The following is a 16,944-nucleotide window of genomic DNA, read 5'->3' as shown; positions in this document are numbered from 1 at the left end:
ATACCCACGCTTTTTGCACTATTTCATTACAAAAACGGAGAACTAACCTTCTAACCATAGTAAAATTCAGCTCATTACTACAAAACTAGTACTTCACCGATCTGTCCTACTGACCTTCTCACCTTACAAAACATCAGCCCATTATTTCAATTCTAGTATTTCACCAATTATGACCTATAGCATGGTGCTGGCGGTGGCTTCTAGCCGCGCGACTGCCGGAAGGTTAACCAACATTCTGTGTCTTCTAATTTTTAAGTTTTTTTTCCAGTCGTACCAGCAAATAGGACATGTTTAGTGTAGTAATAGATTTGTAGTAATGAAGGTCAATGGGGCACGTTCGGTGTAGTACTAGATTTGTAATAATGAGCTGAATTTTAGTATGGTGAGAAGGTCAATTCTCCGTTTCTGCAATGAAGCGGTGTAAAAAGCGTGGGTATTATTTTTTTTATCTGTATTAACGAGATTTTTAGTCCTAGGCTAGTTCATCTCGGGACCCACGCTTTACTTCCCTTCCGAAGGTAGAACTCACATTTTGCGAGTTTGTCGGGAGTGGGATTCGATCCCAGGTCCTCGGCGTGATGGTCAAGTGTTCTAACCATCACACCAGGTCCGCTCCTCGTGGGTATTATGATTCCTTGATTAATTTGATGCTGTTTGAGCAAAACTTTGAATAACTCTATTGTTTATGTTGCAAGAAATGGAGAAAGCAACAACAACGTTGCCCAAAGTTTTGCTCAAACAGCATCAAATTAGGCAAGGAATCGTAATACCCACGCTTTTAGTGCCATTTATTTGCAGAAATGGTGAATTTAGCTTCTCACCATACTAAAATTTAGCTCATTACAACAACTCTAGTACTTCACGAACTTGTTCTATTGACCTTCTCACCATACTAAAATTCAGCTCATTACTGCAAATCTAGTACTATACCGAACGTACCCTATTCCTTACGTAATTTGATGCTGTTTGAGCAAAACTTTGGGCAACAGTGTTTTTGTTTTCTCCATTTTGTGCAGCTCAAACAACACAGTTATCCAAAGTTTTACTCAAACAGCATCAAATTAGGCAAATAATCGCAATGGTCAGGCTTTTTGAAACATTTCATAGGAGAAACGGGAAACTGATCTTCTCACCATACAAAAGTTCAGCTCTTTACTACAATTCTAGTACTTCACAGATTGTGTTCTATAGGACAGATCGGCGAAGTACTAGTTTTGTAGTAATGAGCTGAAGTTTACTATGGTGAGAAGGTCAGTTCTCCGTTTTTGTAATGAAATAGTGCAGAAAGCGTGGGTATTATGATTCCTTGCGTAATTTGATGCTGTTTGAGAAAAAATTTAAACAACAGTGTTGTTTTCTCCATTTCTTGCAACATAAACAACATAGTTACCCAAAGTTTTGCTCAAACAGCATCAAATTAGGCAAGGAATCATAATGGGGCACGTTCGGTGTAGTACTAGATTTGTAGTAATGAGCTGAATTTTAGTATGGTGAGAAGGTCAATCTTCCGTTTCTGCAATGAAATGGTGCGAAAAGCGTGGGTATTATGATTCCCTGCCTAGTTTGATGCTGTTTGAGCAAAACTTTGGATAACTATGTTGTTTATGTTGCAAGAAATGGAGAAAACAACAACACTGTTACCCAAAGTTTTGCTCAAACAGCATCAAATTAGGCAATGAATCATAATACCCACGCTTTTTGCACCATTTCATTGCAGAAACGGAAGATTGACCTTCTCACCATACTAAAATTTAGCTCATTACTACAAATCTAGTACTTCACCAATCTGTCCTATACCCACGCTTCACGCAAAAACGGCTACGCTCAAAAATGTGTTCGGCCTGCACATTTTTAGTAAACATCCATGCCGCACATGACTGTGTTGGAGACACACATTTTTTTAAAATTGCTCGTACACTCACATTATCATGTATTTTGCAATAATTCCGATATGGCAACCTCACTGGGTTTATAAACCACCTTCAAATACCGAAAAATATTGATATTTTGCAAAAATGTGATCGTACGAGCAATTTTAAAAAATGTGTGTTTCCAACACAGTCCCTGTGCGGCATGGGCGCTACTCAAAAATGAGAGCTTTTATTTTAGAGAGTTTTTGACGGAGAATAGGAAGCAACCAGAGAAGTACTAGATTGAAAGTAGTGAGCTGGATTTTTATATGGTGAGATGCTCAGTTCTCCATTTCTGCAATGAAATGGTGCAAACAACGTGGGTTATATGGTTTCTTGCCTAATTTGATGCTGTTTGAGCAAAAGTTTGTGTAACTGTGTTGTTGAAGTTGCAAGAAATAAATAATACAACAACACAGTTACCCAAACTTTTGCTCAAACAGCATCAAACAAATTAGGCAAGAAACCATATAACCCACGTTGTTTGCACCATTTCATTGCAGAAATGGAGAATTGATCATCTCACCATACAAAAATCCAGCTCACTACTTTCAATCTAGTACTTCACTGATTGCGTCCTGTAAGGAGATGAAGAAGGTCTACAGGTAATAATATGATAACAGCATATAAGCAGGCGGGGAAGTTCATTTCAAGATTAAATGTCAGTCAATGGTCTAATTTTGGTACGCACAGACGCTTGCCGGAAGGCGTCGTAAGTTATAAAAGTAGCATTTGCTCTTGCATTTGTTTCATCACGTTTTCAGTAGTATAATTTTAAATAATAAAACAAATTGAAACTTTGATAGACTTCTCCTAAAACAAACCGCACAAATCAAACAAAAATAATTAAAAAAAATATCGTTTATTGAGACATAACGCATTTCTCAAGAGTAGACATAACGAGTAATGTAAGGAGATGAAGAAGGTCTACAGGTAATAATATGATAACAGCATATAAGCAGGCGGGGAAGTTCATTTCAAGATTAAATGTCAGTCAATGGTCTAATTTTGGTACGCACAGACGCTTGCCGGAAGGCGTCGTAAGTTATAAAAGTAGCATTTGCTCTTGCATTTGTTTCATCAGATTACTACACGTCCTATTGACCTTCTCATCATACTAAAATTCAGCTCATAACTACAAATCTAGTACTACACCGAACGTGCCCCATTGTATATTCAGATTGGTTCATTCAGTCAAGCCCTGCCAGTGATAGCCACTTTTACTCAGAACATTTCGGATCATTGATAACGCCTATTAGCTGTACATTTCTCCTGATCTGTTTATTCAATTAATGTCCACCAGCATAGTATCGATGAAAGCCATATCTGTTTGAAATTGAATATTTATGTGGGGTTTTGGAGATTGTTGAAAATTTTGATTTTGATGAGGTATTACAGCAAATTAAATTTGTTTTTACTTATAAGAGAATGAAGTTTTGTTATATTGCATTGCTGCTGGCTGCACAAAATCAAACCAATTGTACTGGCATTATGAGAAACCATATTGTGCTTTCCATAAATTAGAAAAGAACATTACAAATGATGAACATACCTTATTGAGAATAGCTTTCGGCATCTTACATCTACAGTTCAGTTTTCACATACTTGTGCTTCAGTTCATCGATCCGCTTAATGTAATCGGACTTTTCCAAGCAACCGTCGCAGCTCTCATCCCAATCGGAAAGAATTTTCTTCAAGTCCTTGACTTTTAGTTTCTTTAAATCCACTGAGTTTACATCGATTTGATTGTCTGGATAAACGAAAAATTAGTAAGAAGTATCTAAACAATAGTCTGAAATCACTTACCGAATCGCAGGTCGCAGACCTGGGCATCCTTCTTCTTCAACTTTTCGCAAATTTTCAAAGCCGGCATAGACCAACTCAGTGGTTTCGAGAGCTCACTAAGGATACCAGTGGCTGATTCTTCCACTCCACCTAGATAGTAGCACTGTAACAACAATAAAAAAACAATAGAAACGTGAAGAAATTCTAATAGGGAAAAATAATGGTATTTTGTAAAGTTATCAAAAAGCGCCGAGCGGAAGATAAATAAGAACAGTAATGGAGAATCAGCGTTACTGTTCTCAACAATAATTATATCAACCCTTTCCCTTCCCACGATTTTGATCGACTATTTCAAAGCGAACAAAAATTTTCCGATTTTTTCAATAGGAGGCAATCAGTGAAGTACTAGATTGAAAGTAGTGAGCTGGATTTTTGTATGGCGAGATGATCAATTCTCCATTTCTGCAATGAAATGGTGCAAACAGCGTGGGTTATATGATTTATTGACTAATTTGATGCTGTTTGAGCAAAAGTTTGGATAATTGTGTTGTTGAAGTTGCAGGAAAAAATAATACAACAACACAGTTATTCAAACTTTTGCTCAAATAGCATCAAATTAGCCAATAAATCATATAACCTACGCTGTTTACACCATTTCATTGCAGAAATGGAGAATTGATCATCTCACCATACAAAAATCCAGCTCACTACTTTCAATCTAGTACTTCACTGATTGCCTCCTATTGTACCATTTGGGCAGGTGTACATATTTTGGGCACTTCGCTATAAGTAAGTCAATAGGACAGATCGGTGAAGTACTAGATTTGTAGTAATGAGCTGAATTTTAGTATGGTGAGAAGGTCAATAGGAAGCAATCAGTGAAGTACTAGATTGAAAGTAGTGAGCTGGATTTTTGTATGGTGAGATGATCAATTCTCCGTTTCTGCAAAGAAATGCTGCAAACAGCGTGGGTTATATGATTTCTTGCCTAATTTGATGCTGTTTGAGCAAAACTTTGGGTAACTGTGTTGTTGAAGTTGCAAGAAATAAATACAGTGATGTTCCGATTTTATCACGGTCTCCACGCGTCAGTCTTTCATTTTTCAGTTATTTTCTGTTACATTTGAGACTAAGTGTTTCCCCTTCCTTTCAAGATGAATGTTGAAGGCGTGTTGTGCAACGTTAAAAATATTGAAAAATCGTATAGGTTTTGAAGAATATCTAAAAGAATTTTTAAAATGGGCCGTGATAAAATCGGAACAATACTGTAATACAACAACACAGTTACCCAAACTTTTGCTCAAACAGCATCAAATTAGGCAAGAAATCATATAACCCACTCTGTTTGCAGCATTTCTTTGCAGAAACGGAGAATTGATCATTTCACCATACAAAAATCCAGCTCACTACTTTCAATCTAGTACTTCACTGATTACTTCCTATTCTTCGTTTCTGCACTGAAATGGTGCAAAAAGCCTAATTTGATGCTATTTGAGCAAAACTTTGGGCAACAGTGTTGTTGTTTTCTCCATTTCCTGCAACATAAACAACATAGTTATCCAAAGTTTTGCTCAAACAGCATCAAATTAGGCAACGAATCATAATACCCACGCTTTTTGTACCATTTCATTGCAGAAACAGAGAACTGACCTTCTCACCATACTAAAATTCAGCTCAATCCTACAAATCTAGTACTACACCAAACGTGCCCCATTTGGAACCGATTGATTTGAATTTTTGTATAGAGTTAGCCACGTGCAGTATCAAATTCTATACAAAAAAATCAAATCAATCGGTTTGAAGTTGACTTAGTAGGAAGCAATCAGTGAAGTACTAGATTGAAAGTAGTGAGCTGGATTTTTGTATGGTGAGATGATCAATTCTCCGTTTCTGCAAAGAAATGCTGCAAACAGCGTGAGTTATATGATTTCTTGCCTAATTTGATGCTGTTTGAGCAAAACTTTGGGTAACTGTGTTATTGAAGTTGCAAGAAATAAATAATACAACAACACAGTTACCCAAACTTTTGCTCAAACAGCATCAAATTAGGCAAGAAATCATATAACCCACGCTGTTTGCAGCATTTCTTTGCAGAAACGGAGAATTGATCATCTCACCATACAAAAATCCAGCTCACTACTTTCAATCTAGTACTTCACTGATTGCTGAAAGTCTCAATAATAAAAACAAAAAAACTGGACCGGTGCTTCAAGGCTTCCGTGCGATTTGTCTACGGTATCCGCCGCAAGGAATCTACAGCTGCAGTACGTGACACAATTCTCTGTAACGACTTCCAGACGAACTATCGCAACCGTATAAACTGCTTTATGCGACAAGCTTATTTCGAAGCGCTCCCGAACTACAACTTTCAACATCTGCAGAAAGGACAGTACGGCCGTGACCGAAGTTTCGTCGTACCTAGGCACAAGACATCAGCACGGAAAAACGTTCTTGTATCCGGAACGCTGACCTGGAATAGTTTGCCACTAGCTGCAAAGCTACAGCCAATAATAGCTTCATTTGAAAAGCACATTAGAGATAATGTAAACTGAACTCGCAAAAGTTGCTAATGTACTTAAATAATTTCTATCAATTTGAAATGACTTGTGATGTCTGCTTCCTTGACATAAAGAAAAGTTTGTAACTGTTATAACCGTTAGCAACCTCTTACTTTAGAAGAACAGAGCGATACCTATGGACTAGGTACTCAGAGAGAACTTGAACTGTTGGAGATTGTATTCGACTGAATAAACGAGTATGTTGTAGACCATGGACTCGAACAGTCTTGTTATTTCAGTCCCTAAAGAATGGCTTTAGAGAAACTCCATTACCATTTTGACACGTACCGTAAAACTGGGTGAATAGAAACAATGGGGCGGATAGAAACAAATAACTTATTGTAAAAAATATGGCAATTATGTTTTGAAATTCATCAAAACATAATTTCATTAGCTAGTTGCCAGGCACCCCCTAGAGTTTTGTTGCATTGCTGTGAGATATGGGACGGTGAATGATGAATGTATAAACTAATGAATAATTGTTTGTAGTGCACCCCCGGCAATCCGTAGTTTCGCCCATGCTAGTTGGAAGCTACCAGTGTTTCAATAAGCCTTTTTTGGGATGATAATTTCTTTTTTTTTTGTGAAAAATTTTTATAGCAAAGTATCGTTTTATAGGCAAAAAACTTCCGCCATTGAAAATGCGTTTTATCGATTTTGTATGTATTCACAGACTAAAGTGTTTTTCGACATTCGACCATTTTTTCTTCACTTGGTGAATGATTATAATCTAGTCTTAGAGTTTCATTTGAATTGAAAGTTATTTCTGTCTTGAAATTGAAAAAAATATCGAAAATTGTTTGAAGCTGTTTCTATTCGTCCCATTGCGGGGTGAATAGAAACAAGGAACGTTTTTTCAAATAAGTTAACGAAATAAAAATTGGCTTTGAATCCTAATAGGAGGCAATCAGTGAAGTACTAGATTGAAAGTAGTGAGCTGGATTTCAGTATGGTGAGATGATCAATTCTCCATTTCTGCAATGAAATGGTTCAAACAGCGTACGTCATATGATTTATTGGCTAATTTGATGCTATTTGAGCAAAAGTTTGAATAACTGTGTTGTTGTATTATTTTTTCCTGCAACTTCAACAACACAGTTATCCAAACTTTTGTTCAAACAGCATCAAATTAGTCAATAAATCATATAACCCACGATGTTTGCACCATTTCATTGCAGAAATGGAGAATTGATTATCTCGCCATACAAAAATCCAGCTCACTACTTTCAATCTAGTACTTCACTGATTGCCTCCTATTACAGCAATTAAAGAGGCAGGTAGGACCCAATGTTAAGACCCTTGCCACTGACTTTATTGCGCACAGTTCCAGAAATACTTGCCTAAGTATGCCGGAAGGTGTTTCTATTCGCCCCGTTTTACGGTAGGGTAGAAGCTTCAGTTTTGGCCAGTCCGGAGTTTTGGCCATAGTGCGGTATTGAGCCTGTTGCGATCTAAATCGGCGTAAATTTATTTTTTACTAGTAGATCCTAATACAATATGATGATTACAGCTGTGAAAACCACACATTTTGATCAAAAACTGTAAGAAAAAAATATATTTCCTTAAAAAATCTGCTCCAATACATCTATTTTGGCCAGGGTGCTTCTAATTTGGCCACTCCCATAAGAAATACATGTGATTGGCCAAAATAGAAACCAAACTTAAGAATATGGCCAAAACTGCGGCAGAGCTTCTATTTTGGCCAGTGCCACTTTTAATACAAAAATCAAGTATTGGCATGATTTCTGCATTTTTCCTTCAAAATATAGGTTGAAATCTTTCTTTTGACGCATTGGTTGTTTTCATAGGATTATTGGTTATTTTTATAAAAATGATTTCCCTTAGACCGGCCAAAACCGGTGCCCGCACCCTATATAACAGTAACTATAGGCTAACGTGAATAAATAAAAAAACCCGAATTAATCCACCTATGGTGAACAGAACCCTTCTTGCACTTATTGAAACTATTGTTGTATTATTTGTATTTAACATATTTATTTTGTGTGATGGACCAAAAGTTCTAGAAAATATTGTGGATTTGGCATCTATTGAATTGGTTTCCAAAATAGCTTCATGGACCATGGACTAAACTACCAGAAATGCCAGACACCTTCTAGAATCTTGTGTGATTTTTTTAAAAAATTGCTTACATATTCTGGAATATTGTACCGTGAGGTCGCCATTCACCGCTCACTTTGAGTCAAATGATCAAATGTTAGTAAAGTATCGTAGCAAAAGTGAATCAAAAAACTATCATTTCACCAAGCTTTTATATGGGTGTACCTGAAATCACGTTCTCAAAAAATATTTCTTACACTGCGCTGCAGGAAAACATGGGAACTGTTCAGGGCAAACAGCAGAAGAAATATCCAACAGGTAAAACCCGTTAAAAATTCCATTTTGACAAAACAGGATGAACTGAATGTCATGAATCATCAATACTTTGGTAAATAAAAGTTTTTTTGTTTTTATAAATGAATAGTTTCTGTGATTCCATGAAAAAATAATCCAGTGAGCGGTGAATGGATCCATTATGAGCGGTGAATGGATGCATGAGGGGTAATAGGAGCCAAGAGATAACACATTTGAATTTTTTATTTTTTCGGTTGTAAACATATTTAACAATCGTTTTATATTTTTTCTATAATAACAACATAATTGTTGAGTTGTTAACGTAAATTAAAGTGCAATATTCGCAAACGTCGAATTTTAACGTCATATACTTTACGAAAATGCCGTCAAATGAGCGGTGAATGGCGACCTCACGGTATCTTTTGTTAACTGCCAAAAGATCTTGAATCGATTAACAAATGGATAAGAAAATCAGCGAGATATACTTTGTCTAATATCTCTTAATTAGTCGATCAAATTAGCTCCGAAGTACTTGGTATTCATGGTTATGGTGCAAAAAGGACAAAAATGATATATCTACTAAGTTAATGAGTTTTGGCATTAGCTATTTATTTTCGCTGTCCGGTTCTTGCATTTTTCCCACAATATATAAATTCAAAGCTTTCATTTAACATATTGTTAGTTTTCATAAAATTCCTGTGTATTTGTAATTTGTTATTTATAGTTTTATTGAAAACAACAATACACTTTGTCAGCATTACTTATTGAAAAAAAAATTCCCTTAGACTGGTCAAAAACTAATCCAAGATAACAAGTAAGTGAATAGATTAATAAAAACCCGAATTAATCCACCTATGGTGAACAGAACCCTTCTTACACTTATTGAAACTATTGTTGTATTATTTGTATTTAACATATTTATTTTGTGTGATGGACCAAAAGTTCTAGAAAATATTGAGGATTTGGCATCTATTGAATTGGTTTCCAAAATAGCTTCATGGACCATGGACTAAACTACCAGAAATGCCAGACACCTTCTAGAATCTTGTGTGATTTTTTTAAAAAATTGCTTACATATTCTGGAATATTGTACTGTGAGGTCGCCATTCACCGCTCACTTTGAGTCAAATGATCAAATGTTAGTAAAGTATCGTAGCAAAAGTGAATCAAAAAACTATCATTTCACCAAGCTTTTATATGGGTGTACCTGAAATCACGTTCTCAAAAAATATTTCTTACACTGCGCTGCAGGAAAACATGGGAACTGTTCAGGGCAAACAGCAGAAGAAATATCCAACAGGTAAAACCCGTTAAAAATTCCATTTTGACAAAACAGGATGAACTGAATGTCATGAATCATCAATACTTTGGTAAACAAAAGTTTTTTTGTTTTTATAAATGAATAGTTTCTGTGATTCCATGAAAAAATAATCCAGTGAGCGGTGAATGGATCCATTATGAGCGGTGAATGGATGCATGAGGGGTAATAGGAGCCAAGAGATAACACATTTGAATTTTTTATTTTTTCGGTTGTAAACATATTTAACAATCGTTTTATATTTTTTCTATAATAACAACATAATTGTTGAGTTGTTAACGTAAATTAAAGTGCAATATTCGCAAACGTCGAATTTTAACGTCATATACTTTACGAAAATGCCGTCAAATGAGCGGTGAATGGCGACCTCACGGTATCTTTTGTTAACTGCCAAAAGATCTTGAATCGATTAACAAATGGATAAGAAAATCAGCGAGATATACTTTGTCTAATATCTCTTAATTAGTCGATCAAATTAGCTCCGAAGTACTTGGTATTCATGGTTATGGTGCAAAAAGGACAAAAATGATATATCTACTAAGTTAATGAGTTTTGGCATTAGCTATTTATTTTCGCTGTCCGGTTCTTGCATTTTTCCCACAATATATAAATTCAAAGCTTTCATTTAACATATTGTTAGTTTTCATAAAATTCCTGTGTATTTGTAATTTGTTATTTATAGTTTTATTGAAAACAACAATACACTTTGTCAGCATTACTTATTGAAAAAAAATTCCCTTAGACTGGTCAAAAACTAATCCAAGATAACAAGTAAGTGAATAGATTAATAAAAAAGAATTTATTGAAATATTCTTCGTAAGATATCTCAGTAATCAAAGGTCCAATCGAAATAAAATTTCAGGGCCTTATACAAGGATATTGTAGCTTTCATTTGGTGCTTAGAGAACCCATATCGGTTGACAGATGGCTGAGATATTTATTATGGTACCCTTGGTCCAAAATCTTTCAAAAAGTTAACCTGTATTACTCCCAAGTACTCTTTGAAAGATATCTCGGTAATCAAATGTCCAATCCTAATGAAATTGTATAGGGTTCTACTAGAATGTCGTAGCTTTCATTTGGCGCCAGGGTAACCGAAATCGGTTGACAGACGGCTAAGATATTTATTATTATACAATTGGTCAAAAATCTCAAAAAGTTTAGTTGTATAAATCCTAAGTACTCTTCGAAAGATATCTCTGTAACCAAATGTCCAATCGAAATTAAATTTCTGGGTGATCTACTAGGATGCTGTAGCTTTCATTTGTAGCCAAGAGAACTTAAATCGATTGACAAACGGCCGAAATATTTATTATGATACACTTGGTGAAAAACCTTAAAAAGTTTAGAAGTATGACTCATAAGTACTCTTCGAAAGATATCTCGGTAACCAAACGTCCAATCGAAAAAAAATTCAATAGCGTTCTACTAGGATATAGTAGCTTTCATTTGCTTCAAAGAGAACTCAAATCGGTTGACAGACGGCTGAGAAACGTGCGTGACTTTTTTTTGTAAAGCACATACACACACACACACATACACACATACACACATACACACACACACACACACATACAGACATTTGCTCAGTTCGTCGAGCTGAGTTCATTGGTATACACTCCCGTTCAAAAGTTTGGGGTCACCCCCTCAAAAACATGTCATTTTTTTAGGCCCATATCTCCGCCAATTTGCGTCCGATTTCAAAACCCTAGGTTTCATTCAAAAGATAATATGTCGAAGAAACTTTGAACATGATTTAAAAGAAACTTTTTCAAAAAAAAAAATGTATGTAAACTTAACCTAAAGTTGCCAAATTTTCTAAAAAAATGAATATAAACTTACGGCAGTGTCGCTGGAAGTTGGGTCGACCAAATTTTAAGATGAGAGCGGTAATATGACCCATTTTCTATTAGCTTTCAACTGCTTTTTACAGATCTTAGCTGAAAAATCTAGAAAAAAAAGTTATTAAGTAAATTAATCCTTGATGTCATCGACCAAAAGTTTGGGGTCACCCCTCAATATGATGTATCGGCCAAAAGTTTGGGGTCACTTTCGTAAAACATGGAAAAGTGATTTGGTGATATCTTCGTCATCTATAGTTCAATTTTAATTATTTTTGGCTCATTTCAAAGATAATTAACTAAATTTACGTTTGATGTCTTCAACTTAACGTATTTAACGATTTTTGTATATAAAAATGTTATGTAAAGTTAGCACATTTTACCACGCTTCAAAAAATGAGGCAACTTTACGTTAAGTTTTAGTATGTGAATTTTAACAAATATGTGTGGTTCAATGTCTATGCAGTAAGTATCATTCATTTTGTTTCAAATAAGCCAAGAAGAATTAAAATTGAATGAAAGATGACAAAGATATCAACAAATCACTTTTCCATGTTTTACGATAGTGACCCCAAACTTTTGGCCGATACAGCATTTTGAGGGGTGACCCCAAACTTTTGGTCGATGACATCAAGGATTAATTTACTTAATAACTTTTTTTCTAGATTTTTTAGCTAAGTTCTGTAAAAAGCAGTTGAAAGCTAATAGAAAATGGGTCATATTACCACTCTCATCTTAAAATTTGGTCGACCCAACTTCCAGCGACACTGCCGTAAGTTTATATTCATTTTTTAGAAAATGTGGCAACTTTGGGTTAAGTTTACACACATTTTTTTTTTTGAAAAAGTTTCTTTTAAATCATGTTCAAAGTTTCTATGACTTATTATCTTTTGAATGAAACCTAGAGTTTTGAAATCGGACGCAAATTGGCGGAGATATGGGCCTAAAAAAATGACATGTTTTTGAGGGGGTGACCCCAAACTTTTGAACGGGAGTGTATGTGACTCGGCCCTCCGGGCCTCGGATCAAAAGTCGGTTTTTCGAGCGATATTTATACCCTTCTTATGGGTGTAAGAAGGGTAAAAAGAATTTATTGAAATATTCTTCGTAAGATATCTCAGTAATCAAAGGTCCAATCGAAATAAAATTTCAGGGCCTTATACAAGGATATTGTACCTTTCATTTGGTGCTTAGAGAACCCATATCGGTTGACAGATGGCTGAGATATTTATTATGGTACCCTTGGTCCAAAATCTTTCAAAAAGTTAACCTGTATTACTCCCAAGTACTCTTTGAAAGATATCTCGGTAATCAAATGTCCAATCCTAATGAAATTGTATAGGATTCTACTAGAATGTCGTAGCTTTCATTTGGCGCCAGGGTAACCGAAATCGGTTGACAGACGGCTAAGATATTTATTATTATACAATCGGTCAAAAATCTCAAAAAGTTTAGTTGTATAAATCCTAAGTACTCTTCGAAAGATATCTCTGTAACCAAATGTCCAATCGAAATTAAATTTCTGGGTGATCTACTAGGATGCTGTAGCTTTCATTTGGAGCCAAGAGAACTTAAATCGATTGACAAACGGCCGAAATATTTATTATGATACACTTGGTGAAAAATCTTAAAAAGTTTAGAAGTATGACTCATAAGTACTCTTCGAGAGATATCTCGGTAACCAAACGTCCAATCGAAAAAAAATTCAATAGCGTTCTACTAGGATATAGTAGCTTTCATTTGCTTCCAAGAGAACTCAAATCGGTTGACAGACGGCTGAGAAACGTGCGTGACTTTTTTTTGTAACGCACATACACACACACACACACACACATACACACATACACACATACACACACACACACACATACAGACATTTGCTCAGTTCGTCGAGCTGAGTTCATTGGTATATGAGACTCGGCCCTCCGGGCCTCGGATCAAAAGTCGGTTTTTCGAGCGATATTTATACCCTTCTTATGGGTGTAAGAAGGGTAAAAAGAATTTATTGAAATATTCTTCGTAAGATATCTCAGTAATCAAAGGTCCAATCGAAATAAAATTTCAGGGCCTTATACAAGGATATTGTAGCTTTCATTTGGTGATTAGAGAACCCATATCGGTTGACAGATGGCTGAGATATTTATTATGGTACCCTTGGTCCAAAATCTTTCAAAAAGTTAACCTGTATTACTCCCAAGTACTCTTTGAAAGATATCTCGGTAATCAAATGTCCAATCCTAATGAAATTGTATAGGGTTCTACTAGAATGTCGTAGCTTTCATTTGGCGCCAGGGTAACCGAAATCGGTTGACAGACGGCTAAGATATTTATTATTATACAATTGGTCAAAAATCTCAAAAAGTTTAGTTGTATAAATCCTAAGTACTCTTCGAAAGATATCTCTGTAACCAAATGTCCAATCGAAATTAAATTTCTGGGTGATATACTAGGATGCTGTAGCTTTCATTTGGAGCCAAGAGAACTTAAATCGATTGACAAACGGCCGAAATATTTATTATGATACACTTGGTGAAAAATCTTAAAAAGTTTAGAAGTATGACTCATAAGTACTCTTCGAGAGATATCTCGGTAACCAAACGTCCAATCGAAAAAAAAATTCAATAGCGTTCTACTAGGATATAGTAGCTTTCATTTGCTTCCAAGAGAACTCAAATCGGTTGACAGACGGCTGAGAAACGTGCGTGACTTTTTTTTGTAACGCACATACACACACACACACACATACACACATACACACACACACACACATACAGACATTTGCTCAGTTCGTCGAGCTGAGTTCATTGGTATATGAGACTCGGCCCTCCGGGCCTCGGATCAAAAGTCGGTTTTTCGAGCGATATTTATACCCTTCTTATGGGTGTAAGAAGGGTAAAAACACGTTTCGGTAAGAAATTAAAGGCCAGATTTGGATTCCAATTTAATAGATCTACCGCGAATAACCACCTATTTATTGAAAAAGTAGCCAATAGGCCGCTGTAGAACATATCGCCACAACATTGCACCAGGGAACACTTATTTCCATTGCAAAATCAAGTTCAAGCATGGACTCCCGGTTTGACAACTACCCTTGCAAGAAGTACAACTCTTCCCATCGATCATAGTGAAAACCACTTATTTTTATATTTTATATTTCCTGAGAATTAGCAGATTAAAAATAAATAGTTTGTCCTGGGGTTTTGAGGGTTAAAACCCATTTCATAAGTTAGGTCTTATGGAAATCTTAAGTTTATTTGGCTGAGTGTAGAAGCTCTACCGCCACTATAGGTGCAAAGGAGCAAAAAAAAATGTTTAGAATGGGGTTTTCAACAAATCTTGAACACAAAACTGAAGTAATGTCATTAATTAAGTGTAATGCATCTATTAAAAATGTCATTTAAGAGTTTTTTGGTCGAAGTAGTGCTAAATTGCCACTATACTACCACCTCGACCGCCACTATTGGTACTACCTCCACAAAGGGAGCGTTTACCCTATAGCAGCAATTTTCCCAGTAAAATAACTTGCTACCATTTCAAATGATACGCTTGATGCTTAGTTGAATCAAATTCCACCACCGTTTTTAAATAGCCAAATTGTACTTACAAATCGTTGTTCCTTGTTTTTGGCAGTTTTGCAGAATAACCGGAATTCGTCCTCGATTTTTTTGGTGTCCTTTTTCACCGCATCATCCAGACTAGCGGCAAATTTCTCGACAGTCTTGACGCAAACTGCGAATCAGAACATAACTTCCCCTTAGCACCAATTCCGGAAACTTCGTTCAAACAACGGTAAACTTACCTTCGCAGTCGCTCTCCTTCAAACCGTGCGAGAACGGCAGGAAGCTGAACACGGATATTATCACCAGCACCAGCTCGATTCGGAGCATTTTGATCTAGATGCACTTTCAGTTTAATTAAAAAACGAGGCTCGGAATTATAGGTATTCGATCCGCAGAACCAAACGAGAACCGATCTGCTTTTCTTCACTGCTTTTGCATGACGTGTTGCAAAGCCGCTACGACGATGAGAGCTAAACGAACAGCGGTGTGGTGACCGAGTGACGTGTAAACATGACGTTTTCTACACGGTACACTTATAAATCCAAAGCAAAACATAGTTATAACCCAACCAGTAGGCTTCAATCCAAGATATCGGCTCAGCTTCGCATGCAAATTCAGAATATGCAATTGGGTTTTTAAATTTTGAAAAATGTATTGATTTTTTGATTTTATACGAATGAGCACCTTTTTCTGAGTCACTATGATTTTTTTTCAGATTTTTAGAACTTTGTTTTGATACCTAAAATCAATTTCAAAGAGATTTTTTGAAATCAGCTTTTGACAGGTGGGCAACTGTTTGACAGCTCCGCCCAGTACAAACTGCGACGAGGGGTGATTCGACAAATCGCTCCCATACAAACTCCAAATTGACTTTTAAATAGGTTCTCGGGCTCCAAAATTCATGAAAATTTGAATTTCGGCTTAGTTTTGACATGCAGATTCAGAATATCGAATTATCTCAACACCGTTAAAGAAGCCAATTATCTCAACACCGCTAAAGAAGCCAATTATCTCAACACGCAGCAAAATGGCGCTTGTTTAAAACAATAAAACGCAAGGTTGATTTTCAAACTGAGAATTTACTTATTCCAAAGTTTTATTTGATTGTTTTCATTTAGAGTTTATCAATAAAAACAACCGATTAACATCGTTTCATATAATGTCAAAAAATTCATTTGTTTCAACAAAATAAAAACCATAAACATCCCGCATAACAAAATACAGTTTGTCATATTGCCCAAACAGTAAGTTTGTTCTAACTGTTACTGTTATTTTAAGACAAACATTTAGTTTTCTGTTTTACAATATGAAGCCATACGCTTCACACCATAGAGAACGTCTTTGACAACGTATGCCAATTGGTAACAGTATGTTATACTGTTTGAACATTGTTTGACATTGTGGAAATAAAGCTCGCGAGAAATGGTTGCACTATGGGATCACCTCAAGTCAAATGGTCTGTACTTACAGTAGCCGAACACACTATCACATATAAATTTCACAATACAGTACATATGTTTAACAATCTGTCGAACGGTTACACGCATTTGTATTTGTAAGTGAAATATTCTGAAATTTGCCGCTGCGCTGTTTGTCAGTAAATTTAAGAAAAAAAGCAAA

At 35.8% G+C, this 16,944-nt stretch overlaps 1 protein-coding gene across 1 annotated transcript; it reads right to left on the bottom strand.

The window, feature by feature from the left end:
- Positions 1-3,172: 3,172 nt before the first annotated feature.
- Positions 3,173-15,819, bottom strand: LOC109432847 (mesencephalic astrocyte-derived neurotrophic factor homolog). The gene is made up of 4 exons (XM_029863436.2): positions 15,564-15,819; positions 15,369-15,493; positions 3,717-3,858; positions 3,173-3,660 (listed from the first exon to the last, which is right to left on the bottom strand). Exons 1-4 carry the CDS (start codon positions 15,649-15,651, stop codon positions 3,494-3,496), a joined length of 522 nt encoding a protein of 173 aa, XP_029719296.2. The 5' UTR covers positions 15,652-15,819; the 3' UTR covers positions 3,173-3,493.
- Positions 15,820-16,944: the final 1,125 nt, after the last annotated feature.

This window comes from Aedes albopictus, chromosome 3, assembly GCF_035046485.1.
Source record: "Aedes albopictus strain Foshan chromosome 3, AalbF5, whole genome shotgun sequence".
Lineage (NCBI taxonomy): Eukaryota > Metazoa > Arthropoda > Insecta > Diptera > Culicidae > Aedes > Aedes albopictus.
This window is presented reverse-complemented; position numbering and strand designations above follow the sequence as displayed.